This window comes from Rutidosis leptorrhynchoides, chromosome 9 (assembly GCF_046630445.1).
Source record: "Rutidosis leptorrhynchoides isolate AG116_Rl617_1_P2 chromosome 9, CSIRO_AGI_Rlap_v1, whole genome shotgun sequence".
Classification (NCBI taxonomy): Eukaryota; Viridiplantae; Streptophyta; class Magnoliopsida; order Asterales; family Asteraceae; genus Rutidosis; species Rutidosis leptorrhynchoides.
In genome coordinates, this window is record NC_092341.1 from 20,584,674 (window position 1) to 20,599,870 (window position 15,197).

At 34.3% G+C, this 15,197-nt stretch overlaps 2 protein-coding genes across 2 annotated transcripts; both read right to left on the minus strand.

The window, feature by feature from the left end:
• Window positions 1–1,234: 1,234 nt before the first annotated feature.
• Window positions 1,235–2,560, minus strand: LOC139867812 (uncharacterized). Its single transcript, XM_071856163.1, has 3 exons — window positions 2,398–2,560; window positions 1,993–2,254; window positions 1,235–1,907 (listed from the first exon to the last, which is right to left on the minus strand). Exons 1-3 carry the CDS (start codon window positions 2,558–2,560, stop codon window positions 1,235–1,237), a joined length of 1,098 nt encoding a protein of 365 aa, XP_071712264.1.
• Window positions 2,561–3,335: 775 nt separating this feature from the next.
• Window positions 3,336–3,869, minus strand: LOC139867813 (uncharacterized). The gene is made up of 2 exons (XM_071856165.1): window positions 3,536–3,869; window positions 3,336–3,451 (listed from the first exon to the last, which is right to left on the minus strand). The coding sequence occupies exons 1-2, from the start codon at window positions 3,867–3,869 to the stop codon at window positions 3,336–3,338; spliced, it is 450 nt and encodes a 149-aa protein (XP_071712266.1).
• Window positions 3,870–15,197: the final 11,328 nt, after the last annotated feature.

The following is a 15,197-nucleotide window of genomic DNA, read 5'->3' on the forward strand; positions in this document are numbered from 1 at the left end:
GAGGGCATGACCGGTAAAAAAATCAGTCAGAAGGCATACCACTACCAGCTAAACTACAACTCAATGTTAACTTTAAAACCTTTTAATCTACCAATATTGCTAAAAAGTGTTAATTTATCTTATCGTAAGTATATAATAGAGTATTTATATAATGATTGTGCATTTAGAGAAGTGATACTATATTCATGCATCCGAACGACCGCATGGGTTTTCAGCAGATAGTTGAATTAATAAATATTGGAATGTTCCGGTTGCGCTAAATGAAATTCAAGTGAAGAGTTGCGAGTGGATCGCGAAGAGGTGCAAAAAGCTTACCATCGATTGGCATAATTGGTAGCATAACCCGCGAATCTTTTTATCTTAAATTTTATGTTGTCTGTTAATGAGATACCATCTTGGCATCTCAACATTGTGTTTTATAGTTTGGGTCATTTAGGTGCTACGTGTGCTGTGTAACATCAGTGAGTCAAGGGCTCAATTTGAGCATGTAAGTTTCTTGTAACTTTGTGATTTGTTTTTAATAATAATATGATGCCTTTAAAAGAAAAAGATAGTTGAATTAACACTCGGTACTATAGTTTTTTTTCAAAAGAAACAACGTGAAGAGAGAAGAAAGAAAATAACTGAACCTAATTTCACAACTTTTCTATAAAAAAACTCATAAACACCAGATCGTTTTAATATCACTTATGGTTCATTTTTCTTTCTTCGTTTTTTTCTTTGAACGAAAAATATTATAAAACTACCACCTCGCTAGCGAGAAACTAGGGAGGGGAGCAACCAAAAACATTACAACGGCTTCATGAGCCAATCGTTCCAACTAATGTTTACCTTTCCTCTATCCGATAACCAATTAAACGAATACATTCTAATTAAGTTAAAAAGATCTTGTTTCTTCAACTTAGATGAATCGAATAGAAAAGCATTTCGAAACTTCGACAAGACCCACACCAGGGCCGCAACAATAATGTAGATGCGCTGTTTGGAATTCGAGACAAGCTGCACCAATTGATACCAAGAGAACCATGCATCCCAAAACGTCGAGAACTGAATATCGATCCATAATCTTACTTTCCTCCATACGTCCATAGCAATCTCGCAGGAGAATAATAAGTGTGACAACTCCACACGATGCGGACACAATGGACAACCGATGTCATGAATCTCCAAGCCGCGAGAAGAAAGATTCAAACGAGTGGGCATCCTATCAAAAACGACTCTCCATAAAAAGACGTCACAGTGGAAGTGATTTCACCCAATAAGTGCTGACCGAGCCTGCTTGAAGGTAGGAAAGATCAATGTGCCCTCTCGAATTAGCAACACTAAAATTACCATCATTAGTAGTTAACCAACACCACCCATCTTTAGAGCTCGATAAGCTTATACAACCAAGATCCAAAACCCTGTCGTCCAGTTGAGATGCCGAGCGAGTACCACTAACTTCACACACCCAATTCCATAACCAAACACCGTTTACCAATCTATCGGATAATTTACAATCTTTATCAGCCTCTAAATGAAAGAGACGGGGGTACTTATCTTTCAAAACCACTCCGTCTTTCCATTTGTCCTTCCAAAAGCTTACTTTTTTACCGTCACCTACCCGAATCCGTAACACATCAGAAGGGAGGAACCCTTTAGAAACTGCAGATCTAAATGCGCCAATAACATTAGCCGACAAACCGGACCCGACATTACCCTCATCAAACAAACCTGACGATGATCCATAAATTGCAACAATCACCTTTGACCATAAAGAATCATTACACACTTTCAAACGCCATAGCCATTTACAAAGTAACGCCAAATTAAAAGACTTCAAACTACCAATATTTAAACCTCCTTTTTCAAACGCAGCCATGGCGAGATCCCATTTAACCCAATGCATCTTCCGATTATTATCCGTACTACCCCAAAAAAAGGAAGACTGTATACGCTCCAAATCATTCAAAACCGACTCCGAACATTTAAATATAGATAAATAATAGATACCAATGCTGCCAAGAACCGACTTTACCAATGTTAAACGCCCGCCAATAGAGAGCATGTTTGCCTTCCAGCTTGCTAAACGTTTCGTAAACCTCTCGATAAGAGTCTTCCATCCGTCGATTCATGTTAATCCCGATGGGAAGCCCCAAATACGTGAATAGAAACGTCCCACGGTAACACCCTGAAGCCGAGATAAAAGCGTCCATGTCACTATCTTGCACCCCCACTCCATAAATATTGGATTTTGAAATATTAATTTTTAAACCTGAAAATTCGTAAAAACCATTAATAACGTTAATGGTGTTAACCAAACTCTCCATATGCCACTCAGAAATGACCACCGCGTCATCCGCATAAAAAAGACGAGAAACATTTAGGAGAGGATTCCAACTTTCGCACTCAAAATACGTCCATCGATAACGTTATCTCGAAGCATCAGATGAAGGCCTTCCATAACAATTAAAAATAAAAAGGGGCTCATAGGATCGCCTTGAAAACCTCTTTGAATATCAAACTCGTTAGTCGGACTCCCATTTATAAGAATGGACGCACGTGCATTTTCTAAACACATCATAACCCACTTACGCCATCTAGAACCGAACATCAGCAAGTCAAGCATATAAGCTAGAAAGCGCCAAGACACCGTATCGTAAGATTTTTTGAAATCAACTTTTAGGATAAGAAACTTCTTTTTTAACTTTTTTGTACCAATCTATCGTCTCATATAAAATTAAAGGACCATCAAGAATCTGTCTCCCCACAACGAATGCCGACTGCTCGTTACTAATCACCGAGTCGATAACTCTAGCTAGGCGATTAGAAAGAATGTTAGAAATAATCTTATATTGGACCCCAACCAAAGTAATAGGATGATAATCAGAGACATCCGCTGGATTTGGCACCTTCGGGATCAACGAAATGAACGCCGATCTTGCACCCTTAGGTAAACGACAATCATTAAAAGTCGATACCAAAGACGCATTTATATCTGACCGGAAGCTATCCCAATACAATTTTATAAAGTCAAAAGAAAAACCATCCCGACCCGGCGCTTTGTCACTACCACAATCCCACACCTCCGTACGAATCTTCAATTCTGTTATGTCTTTTTCCAACTCATTCTTATCAAGAACAGAAAGTGTATTTTGTGGCCGAAGGGATGGTAACTCAACTTCAACATCAGCCTTCCTAAATTTGTTTTCGAAAAAGTTCAACAAAACATCCTTGATATTATACGGGTCTGACATCCAATCTCCATTTGAATTAATACCTTTAATAGATTGCCCAATACGACTCTGTTTAAACATATTGTGGAAGAATTTAGAGTTCTCGTCGCCTTCAATATCCTATTTAATTCGAGCCTTTTGAAGCGTATCCGCATCCTCTATTTTCAAAATCTTGTCCAATTCCACACTTATTACTTGTTTTTCAATTAATTCCTCATCTGTAACCAAGTTTGCATCTGCATTCCCATCAATTACTTCCAATCTGATTAAGATTTCATTTTTACTAGTGCTACTCGTAGCCCTTTTAACACTGATCTAACTTTTCAAAATAACTTTCAAATATCTCAATTTATCATGAAAAGAACCTAACGAAAGATAATGAGGATTATTAATATCTTCGGTTATAATTTGATGAAAATCAGGATAATTAACCCACGAATGAAAAAGCTTGAACGGAGTCGGCCCGAAATCCACAACTTCATTATGAAACAATAACGGAAGATGATCAGATGCACCACGTGGAAGTGCAATAAGTTTGGTGTCCCCAAAAATCGACATCACGTTCATGGAAACAAGCACCCTATCGATACGCATCATCTTAGTAGCGGCGTTGTTGACCCATGTAAACCTCCTACCACCCAACGGGACATCCATGAGACATGTAGTACCATACTCTGTCGACAGTAGGGTGTGATAATCAGCGTCTATGTGCCACGGTGGCTAGATTTCAGAGAGGTGATAGGACCCCTAACTCCTTCAACGTACCAAAGAAGGAGTTTATTCCTCCGAAGACATATATGCAATCGTACACGTTTGTTTCACCAGCTACATCTTTTGTTACAGGTAATTTCACTTATAGCAACGCTGTTAGACTACCAGCTAATTCAAATTCGGGACCAGAAGGTGTTTCCACTAAGAAGGTGGTATTGCATGATCATGATTTGCTGCATCTTTCGAATGCACTTATTCTTCGTGTAGGATCGTATAAATAGGATTAAACAATCTAATCTTCTATATCGAGTGCGGAAAATCGATATAGGGTTTTATACACAAAAAACACAAGTATACTTTGATCTTTAGGTAATAAACGACTTTAAGGTGTTAAAGATCGACCTAGGTGAATGCTAGAAGACCAGGGAATCGATTTTGGATTAGGTGCAGCTAGGAACGTTAACCTAACAAAGAACTCGTAATTCCCTATATATATACACAGTGTGTGCAACCGTGCAATTTCACCCCTGCAACCATGCGGTTGCCCTGTGTATCCATACAGTTGCATACCTGCAACCGTACGGTTGCATTCCAAATGTGAAAAATAAACGTTAAAGCATTCCTGTGACAACCCGTAAATTTCTGACAAAATTTAAACAAAAATCTTTATATGATTTCATTTAACCTCGACTAATTCCGACGATTCACGAACAATTATTTGTAAATAATTACGCATTAATTTGATGTATTAATATTATTATTATTAATATCCTTTTTAAACAAGATATCAATAATTAATATCTTTATTATCAGTATTGTTATTATGAATAAAAAAAATATTGACAAATATTCTTGGAAAAGTAGTAAATCAATTTGTTTATTTTAAAAAAAAAATATATAAAAAAATCCTTAAAATAAATGATTTTTTTAATAAAATAAATAAATAAATTACTTTTTAATTAAAAATTATAATGGAAAACTACTTTTATTATTTTATTTTGTGCATTATCCCATGACCTAACATTTAATACTTTTGAATTTTAAAATCCCATTAAAAATTAAAATATTTCTTTTTCTTTTAATTATTTTATTCTTTTTACCTAACTTTTTCAAGTATAAATACCCCTCATTTCTCATTCAAACTCACACCAAAATTTCTCTCATTCTCTCTTTGAAGAATTACTACTAGTAAGTATTATTTTCTTACTTTTTACTTTTTACTTTTTACTTTTTACTATTTACTTCGGTTTAATTTTTTTTCCCGAAACATGTAAATAATGTTATAAATTATATGCAATTAAAATTAAAATAAACAACATGTTATAATTAGTAATATATGTTACTAAAAATTATAAAATTATTTTTATGAATTAATATATAGGAGTTATAATTAAAATCGAATTAATGAATATATATGTATATACGCACCTAACGTGAAGGTTATAATTAAAGATAGCGTACAAAGACTACAACCATCACCGCTACTTATGGCCTAGGGTGATCCTTGTTACCATTATAGGACGCTTGTGGATCTCGAATGCCAAGACTTAGATTCTGGTCAAGAGATCCTGGGCCGCTCGGTAACAATAGATCATTCGAGTGACTTGCATGTTAGCAACGAAGTTTGGGCGAGATTGTACAACATCTTTGTTAAGAATTATAACCCGAACATTCTTAAACTAGAAGCTTACTATACGTGAAAGTTTTTCATAAATAGTAGGTTTCCAAAAATAGGAACTTTTTTCGAAAACCGTCACTGTCAATATAGTTGCTATATTAATAAACATACTTTATGTCAAGTTAGAGATTAACTAATCAAATGTTATACCTCAAGGTTGATATCCAGATCACTTACTTGCTTTACTTTCCTTCTTGCGTGGAATACTTCAACTGCTATTTAATGTGAGTTTATCTGCTCCCTTTTTATATATTTTTGGGCTGAGAATACATGCGCAACTTTTATAACTGTTTTACACGTATCAACTATTAAACTGTGATATGTTGGGCTATGACCAGCAAGTCCCCAACCGACAAGTATAAACGATAACTTGTTACGGGGCAAACTTGAAAGTCTAGTCTAAATATCAGTACCAACTATTAAACTGTGATATGTTGGGCTATGACCAGCAAGTCCCCAACCGACAAGTATAAACGATAACTTGTTACGGGGTAAACTTGAAAGTCTAGTCTAAATATCAGTACCAAACTGTTAAACTATGCTATACCCGGCTATGTCCGACTAAGTCCCTACAGTGATATTTTTAATTGCTGCGGCATTCTTAATTATTGGGGATAGGCCTATAGGGAGTAACGTCCCTGATACATTTGACTAAGTCTTTGTATTACTTGATAATGAAATTAAACGACAAGGACAGAACAACTTGTCACAGGGCAAACAACGTTTAGTCTAAATATCACGCACTGGCATAACTTTTTGATCCTGCGGGAGATCAACTTGACTGGATCTGAGTGATCTACTTATGAAAACAAATCTTGTGGTCTAACACTATTACTGAAATCATTATTTATGACAAACTTATGAACTCACTCAACCTCGTGTTGACTTTTTAAGCATGTTTATTCTCAGGTACTTAAATATTGCTTCCGCTGTATATCTACTGCTTTGATGATGATTGCTTGCTATGCTTGGAGTCTTCATTACATATCATATCAATTAAAGACATATTTATCTTCCGCTGCAAAACTCAACAAAACGTCTCATGTAGAGTCGTTCTTGTTTATACAACTGTGATTTGATATAATTAGTCACAATTACCCCAGGCCCTATTTGGGGGTGTGACAGATTGGTATCAGAGCAGGTTGTTGTAGAGAACCAGTATTGCATTTTATGTGTGCCTTATATACAATTAGGTACCTTAGCAATGTAGGACTACAACTTTCCTTGACCGTAGTGCCTTTACTTGTTGCCTTTAACTGTTAAATGCTACACTATACTTTAGAAACTTTACTTATCTTAGAATGCGTAGCCAACCTAAGAACTCTGCTTACTTTCCTAAGTATTATCCAATTACGCCACCGCATTTAAATGCGACACCATGATTTCTGAAATTCTTGACATTCCTATGTCATCTATCATGGTTTTGTGTATTACATATGTATTACATGATATATTATCCATGATTTTTGAAACTCCTATAATTGTTACTATTCATACTCAAACGTATATAACTCCCTGTTATATCACGTACCTATATGCCTTATACCTTTATGCATCAGTTTGCGAACCAGAAAATGTCATTGGGTTATCACAGTATACGAATTGAAAGTCTTTAATCGAAAGATTATTAGATTACATACTTATCATTTTATAATCTCGATACGTCATACTGCCATTATTGGAGTATAGACAAATCATATCTTATTATATCTATCCCAATAGACCTTGTCTACCACTTTTCCTAAATTTCCTCCGTAAATTACGGGAATCTTTTTTGCGATAAATACGTATTCAAGGAGACGAATATATCATTCAGTATTCAATACCCATTTCATATCAAACCCTATTCCAAACACATAATATGAATTTCTCGAACTCCTCGAGCTGCAATGGCAGCGTAACCGGAACAAACGAACCAATCAGCCATCATCTATTATGGATGAATTGGGGATGGGTTCATAGCCGACTCAATCAATGGAGGCAAGAAGAAGGTGATCCCTTCCACCAACCGAATTCACCTCTTGGCGAAGAACCTGAAGCACTTACCGGCGAACCAGTCCGAAACACCATTTTCTCTCTTCTTTCCAGGGTATCCCGTCACGAATATATAATATCGAAGATTTTAGATCTTATTCACCCCCTTGTTTCGACCGCCAATCATCCCGAAATAGTAGAAGAAGTCAATGAGCTTCGCGCTCGAGTGGTGGCTCTGGAGAATATGGTGCGAATTCTACAAGCATCAGCAGCACCAGCAGCATAACCAGCATCACCACCAGTACCAACAGTACCATCAACATCACCACCAACAGCATCAGCTTCATCAACAACAACATCCGCATCCTACGCCTCAACATCACACTCAGTACCTCAAACATCAACATCATACGCCCATAGATACCAAGGAATATTAGTAATAATGAGTTAAGATGTATTGACTCATTCTTCGTGAAGAATTATATATGTATACCTTATATATATATGATTTGGAACAATAATAAATCTTGTCGTACTAAGCAATTAATTGTGAATCTCAACTAGTATGTACTACTTGGTTAATTCATATCACTAATATGCTATGATGTACACCCTTCATTAATGACTTAACAATTGTTAATCACTGCTTCAACACAATAAACTCCATTTCATAATAAATCAAGTGTAACGATGAATGTATTGATTCATAACTTCATTAGCGAAATATTTCGCGACAATTATGAAATCTCTAAGGTTTTGGAGATTATTCATTCTCGTTTCAACCGTAAATCAAATGAGTTTAATATTATACTAACTCATTAAATCCATGATTACATCTGAAGGAAAATATATATGTATGTATATTTTCATAAAGACTGTAATTAAAACTCTTTTGTACAAACTGTTAATTGTGAAAATATTTTAACGGGTAGGTAATACCCTAGAAATATTTATATCTCACATTAATATGTTACATTGTACATTCTTCAATTCTGATTCTCATGAATTGTATTCATTCGTATTCTGTGATGAATTATCACATCAACCCACCGAAATTATCATTCATTACTTTTGAAATCAACAACGCCTATTCGTTAACCATTAGATCCGTTGACGATTACAATCAGCGTTTAATCATCTAAAAATAAAATTTCTTGAAACCATCTCGGATTGATAACCAATGATTCAGATATGGTAGCATTAAATGCAGAGGATACAGAAGAACTTTCCTCGTCATTGGATCTTAGAAATTCTAAGATATCACCGTATCTTTCGTTATAAATATCCTCTATATTTCTGAAGATATCTTCATAACGATTCTTGACCACAATTAATTGTCTCCTTGCGATATCTTTATCACATCATAAAGGAAACTGTTTTAGTTTCTATATTCTGTAAAATTCAAGTTTAAATTATGAATGATTTGAAGTAGTGTTGGTAATTGAAGCATGAGTTAGTATAATATAATGACGTTAGGCCAACATGATTATATTACAGTAAGTCATGCTAAATTTTTAATGGAAGATGATGATTCATAGACTTTATAATCATTATTTGCCATGTTACACGACTCTTACATTGTATTTAACCTCTAAACATATCAAGAAAATATTTTTCTTGATGATTCGGTCTTTTCCAGATATTCTGGTAATTTGACAAATCAAATCGTGCTATTACCTTTCCTTCTGCTTTGAATATTATGATCATTCGAAATTTCATACCTACAAATTCTGGACCATTACTCGCTTTACTTAAGAGTCGAGAGGAGAATAAAAAGGCAAAGGGCTCCGACATATAAGGGAAAATATAAAGCCGGATAACAGCACGGAAATTACAAACCATGTATATCAATACATATAGCAATATAAAGACACGGGAGAACTAAAAATACAATAAATTCTAGAGCATAATAGAAGTAAACAGACTCCTCTGGTGGGAGTTGGAAAAGAAGGAAGATTGTGGCGATAACCAATATAAGGTCAAGAACAAGAACTGGATTGAGCATATTAACAAATCTTTTGAAAATATGAATTGAGGAAAGAAAGTATAGAAGTGGTGAAGATAATGAAACGGAAGAAGCTAATTTATAGAAAAATTCCAGACACAACAATCGAGGCAATTCACCGCATGTAATTAAAGAAAATCCTAATTTCCGTAATTACCGGAGAATCAAATCTTATAAGGATTATGAAGATTTCTTTAAATCCCTTGAATTCCAGAAATCAACTTTAACCGTATCAAAAGTTAAGGCAAATATTTAATTTCCTCATTTCAATCTTTTATGATAGCTTCGTTTATACTCTTTCTATAATCGAATCGTTTTATCCATATTATTTAATGTCGATAAAACTCTAATTTTCAAATCATATTCATCATTAAGATATTCCTGTTGTAAACAATGACTATCTCTATCAAATATCGTGACCTTGATTTTCACGAACTCCTTTCTATTTTGTCTACCCTAATATTGTGGCATAAACGCTCAAGATTTAAATAAGCTCACTATTATTCATCACACATTTCATGTATATTGAAATGCTTGTATAACGTCATCATCTCTTTCTGAGGAAAACCTAATCAATGACACTCTTGTTAAATCCTTTAGATAACCTCCGCATTAATAATAAAATGCACTTCGTAGAATTTATGGATTGTAAGATTTAAACGCTAGAAACAAAACAATATCCTATTAGTTGGAATTCACGAAAGGCCCCGAGCATACCTGGGAACGTGAAGACCAAATAAAACGAAAATATCCTCACCTGTTTACAAACAACGTCGACTGATGGCAACAACTAAATTTCGGGACGAAATTTCTATTAACAGGGGGATACTGTGACAACCCGTAAATTTTTGACAAAATTTAAACAAAAATATTTATATAATTTCATTTAACCTCGACTAATTTCGACAATTCACGAACAATTATTTGTAAATAATTACGCATTAATTTGATATATTAATATTATTATTATTAATATCCTTTTTAAACAAGATATCAATAATTAATATCTTTATTATCAGTATTGTTATTATGAATAAAAAAAATATTGACAAATATTCTTGGAAAAGTAGTAAATCAATTTGTTTATTTTAAAAAAAAATATAAAAAAAATCCTTAAAATAAATGATATTTTTTAATAAAACAAATAAATAAATAAATAAATTTCTTTTTAATTAAAAATTATAATAGAAAACTACTTTTATTATTTTATTTTGTGCATTATCCCATGACCTAACATTTAAAACTTTTGAATTTTAAAATCCCATTAAAAATTAAAATATTTCTTTTTCTTTTAATTATTTTATTCTTTTTACCTAACTTTTTCAAGTATAAATACCCATCATTTCTCATTCAAACTCACACCAAAATTTCTCTCATTCTCTCTTTGAAGAATTACTACTAGTAAGTATTCTTTTCTTACTTTTTACTTTTTTCTTTTTACTTTTTACTTTTTACTATTTACTTTGGTTTATTTTTTTTTCCGAAACATGTAAATAATGTTATAAATTATATGCAATTAAAATTAAAATAAACAACATGTTATAATTAGTAATATATGTTACTAAAAATTATAAAATTATTTTTATAAATTAATATATAGGAGTTATAATTAAAATCGAATTAATGATATATATGTATATACGCACCTAACGTGAAGGTTATAATTAAAGATAGCGTACAAAGACTACAACCATCACCGCTACTTATGGCCTAGGGTGATCCTTGTTACCATTATAGGACGCTTGTGGATCTCGAATGCAAAGACTTAGATTCTGGTCAAGAGATCCTGGGCCGCTCGGTAACAATAGATCATTCGAGTGACTTGCATGTTAGCAACGAAGTTTGGGCAAGATTGTACAACATCTTTGTTAAGAATTATAACCCGAACATTCTTAAACTAGAAGCTTACTATACGTGGAAGTTTTTTCATAAATAGTAGGTTTCCAAAAATAGAAACTTTTGAGAAATAGGAACTTTTCTCGAAAACCGTCACTGTCAATATAGTTGCTATATTAATAAACATACTTTATGTCAAGTTAGACATTAACTAATCAAACGTTATACCTCAAGGTTGATATCCAGATCACTTACTTGCTTTACTTTCCTTCTTGCGTGGAATACTTCAACTGCTATTTAATGTGAGTTTATCTGCTCCCTTTTTATATATTTTTGGGCTGAGAATACATGCGCAACTTTTATAACTGTTTTACACGTATCAACTATTAAACTGTGATATGTTGGGCTATGACCAGCAAGTCCCTAACCGACAAGTATAAACGATAACTTGTTACGGGGCAAACTTGAAAGTCTAGTCTAAATATCAATACCAACTATTAAACTGTGATATGTTGGGCTATGACCAGCAAGTCCCCAACCGACAAGTATAAACGATAACTTGTTACGGGGTAAACTTGAAAGTCTAGTCTAAATATCAGTACCAAACTGTTAAACTATGCTATACCCGGCTATGTCCGACTAAGTCCCTACAGTGATATTTTTAATTGCTGCGGCATTCTTAATTATTGGGGATAGGCCTATAGGGAGTAACGTCCCCGATACATTTGACTAAGTCTTTGTATTACTTGATAATGAAATTAAACGACAAGGACAGAACAACTTGTCACGGGGCAAAGAACGTTTAGTCTAAATATCACGCACTGGCATAACTTTGTGATCCTGCGGGAGATCAACTTGACTGGATCTGAGTGATCTACTTATGAAAACAAATCTTGTGGTCTAACACTATTACTGAAATCATTATTTATGACAAACCTATGAACTCACTCAACCTCGTGTTGACTTTTTAAGCATGTTTATTCTCTGGTACTTAAATATTGCTTCCGCTGTATATCTACTGCTTTGATGATGATTGCTTGCTATGCTTGGAGTCTTCATTACATATCATATCAATTAAAGACATATTTATCTTCCGCTGCAAAACTCAACAAAACGTCTCATGTAGAGTCGTTCTCGTTTATACAACTGTGATTTGATATAATTAGTCACAATTACCCCAGACCCTATTTGGGGGTGTGACAATTCCAACTTGATCGTAATGAACTTGGAGACTATAATGCACCAACAAACTCCCCCTAAGACCCAGTTCATTAAAACAGATCAATAAAATTATTTTCACCTGCAAAAAGATAAACACACGCGCAATCAAGCAAGTCTAATAACCAACAGATAAAACGTTCACGTCACGTTATTACAACCATATCGAAATAAAATGTAAATATAACATTCGAGTCTAGAGTTTGAAAGTTCAAATTCTACAGATAGACATTTAAGCATGAATATCAAAAGCATAACATGTACGACAGCCCTGTTGAACTGAATGGCTTGTTCCGTATTTTGCAGCTCATGGAAGATCGGGTGTCTCCGCAACACCTTGATGTCCTCCTTACAAAGATCAGCATAACACAGTTTGTAATATTTAAACATTAAAGCATAAACAATACTAAACAAATCCAGAGTCCAATTGTCCAAGTTACAACACGCAAGGTTGTACACAAAAACCATGCACTAACTAGGGACATATAGTGCACCAGCAAAAGACCTAGATTATTACATAAACGACTTGAAATAAACATTTAAGCTGCATACAGAATCTCAGTCTCCACCTCATCTTCATCAGTTGGATATACCAACTTCTCCTCATCAGCAAAGAAATTATTCAGCAACATCCCATAGGGCAGACCTCTTCCAGCAGTAGCTGGTAACCCTACCATGCGTTTAGCTATCACAAACTCAAAATTTATCGGTGATCAAACACATCAAGATTAAAACTTCAGTCACATAAAGTTTCACATCGGATTCTTCTCGAAACATAACATTTTTCTTAATTACCCTCATCATTTGACTGTATTGATCTTGGATATTCTTCTCTCTAATGATAATTGGTCCTCTATTTGGCCAATTAAAACCTGATTTACATAAACATGACACATATTCAAAAGATGAGAACAAATTGTCAGAAGTTGACCTTCTTGGAGCACAGTTCACATCTTTACTTAGACTGAAGAACTTGAAATCTCCAGCAGGTACATCTAGTGTCTTAGCAAATTCCTCCAAGGTCCAATCGTAGGGGAACCCAAACATGTTCAAGTGAACACACTTTACCTTACGTTCATTAAATACGTAATTTGCATCGAACTCCCTAATAAGCTTAGGAAAGTAAGACTCATACAACCATGCGGTTTCACGCAATAGTAACCCAGATGAAGGTTCAACTGTGCGGTTGCAAGATGCAACCGTACGGATGCATTCATCGTGTATGTTGGCTTTTCAAAACCCAAAACCTTCAAATCAGACATAGATCATCGAAACACCTGTTCTAAAAGCAACATCTATCTCCTACTAATACATTATGATCAACATTTCCAGTCAAAGTACCTGGATCCAAGTGCAATGATACAAAGTGTATGAAATACAAAAATTCAATCAAAACTTGATAAAATGGTGTCGAAGAGTCACCTTGTTTTGATGAAAATGATCAGTACAGCAAGTAGAGTCTTAAAATTAAAAGCAAAAACTCGTTTTAACACTTTTGAAATATTGAATGATGTAGCACTTGAAGATGTGAAAGCATAAACAGTCCCCTGTTCAGTTTTTGGATATTTATACCCATTTTGCAACCGTGCGGTTGCAAGGTTGTAACCGGCCATAAAAAATGTAACCGTTCGGGTGCATGGTATACCCATACGGTTGTACATTGAGTCCAACAACCCTTTTTAGCCTTGTCTCTGGGAGGTTACATTTTGTAACCGTGCGGTTGCATAGTGTAACTGTCCGGGTGTAGAATAAAATTCAAATATTTAACATTTAAGTCCCGTTTATCCTAGCATTTTATTTTAGCCATTTTTAACTTTTCGGAAAAACTCAAACCATCTGAATTTCAATAATTTTCAAACCTCTCACTTTCACAAGATCCTGCCCCAAATTTTGACTAGGTCAAATAACCTAATATCCGACCTATTAGACTTTTGAGTTTGAACGGATCTATCACACTTGCTTACTCCCCCAGGTCCACACATTCGGAGTTTATGAAATAACCATCAACGGATATGCAACCATGTACAGCATGAAAATGCAAACAATCTAAAATACTAAACATGCTAACATCTTTTTAGCTTTTTCATATTATCATGCACTAGGAAATAAATTCAAACACAAAACACCATGGCAAGCTAAAACACTAAAACTAACAGCATGGCAAACATCGCAAGCATGAAAAAGATAACTAAACTATTCACATATTGACCTACTTAATGAAGAACAGAAACTACAGCTATCAAAGCATTAACACATGTTTTTGTGAGAAGATGAGTTAATCAAAAATTTTCTTGGGATCAGCACTGAACTATCATTTTCAATTTTAACATCGTAAACCCTTTAATCATAAACATTTTGTTCTGATTTTGATTTCTAGTAACTGCACTTTTAGTCTTTGAAAATCAGTAAACTTATCAGATTTTCCTTCCAGACTTGTTGCCGATCACGTCCGCATATAATTATTTGAACATATTTCTATGTCTGCTTGAATCTTAGACTCAGTGCTCACTTGAGATCGCACAATTTATTAGGTAGTCAGTTGAGCACAATATATTGAAGC

Excerpts from the sequence above, each read along its gene's own strand:
- LOC139867812 (XM_071856163.1), bottom strand. The coding sequence starts at position 2,560 with ATGTGTTTAGAAAATGCACGTGCGTCCATTCTTATAAATGGGAGTCCG. Across the intron at positions 2,255-2,397 it reads AGATAACGTTATCGATGGAC|GTTTAAAAATTAATATTTCA; the intron begins GTATTTTGAGTG and ends ACGAATTTTCAG. Across the intron at positions 1,908-1,992 it reads GTCGGTTCTTGGCAGCATTG|TACGGATAATAATCGGAAGA; the intron begins GTATCTATTATT and ends TTTTTGGGGTAG.
- LOC139867813 (XM_071856165.1), bottom strand. The coding sequence starts at position 3,869 with ATGGATGTCCCGTTGGGTGGTAGGAGGTTTACATGGGTCAACAACGCC. Across the intron at positions 3,452-3,535 it reads TTTGAAAGTTATTTTGAAAA|ATGCAAACTTGGTTACAGAT; the intron begins GTTAGATCAGTG and ends ATGGGAATGCAG.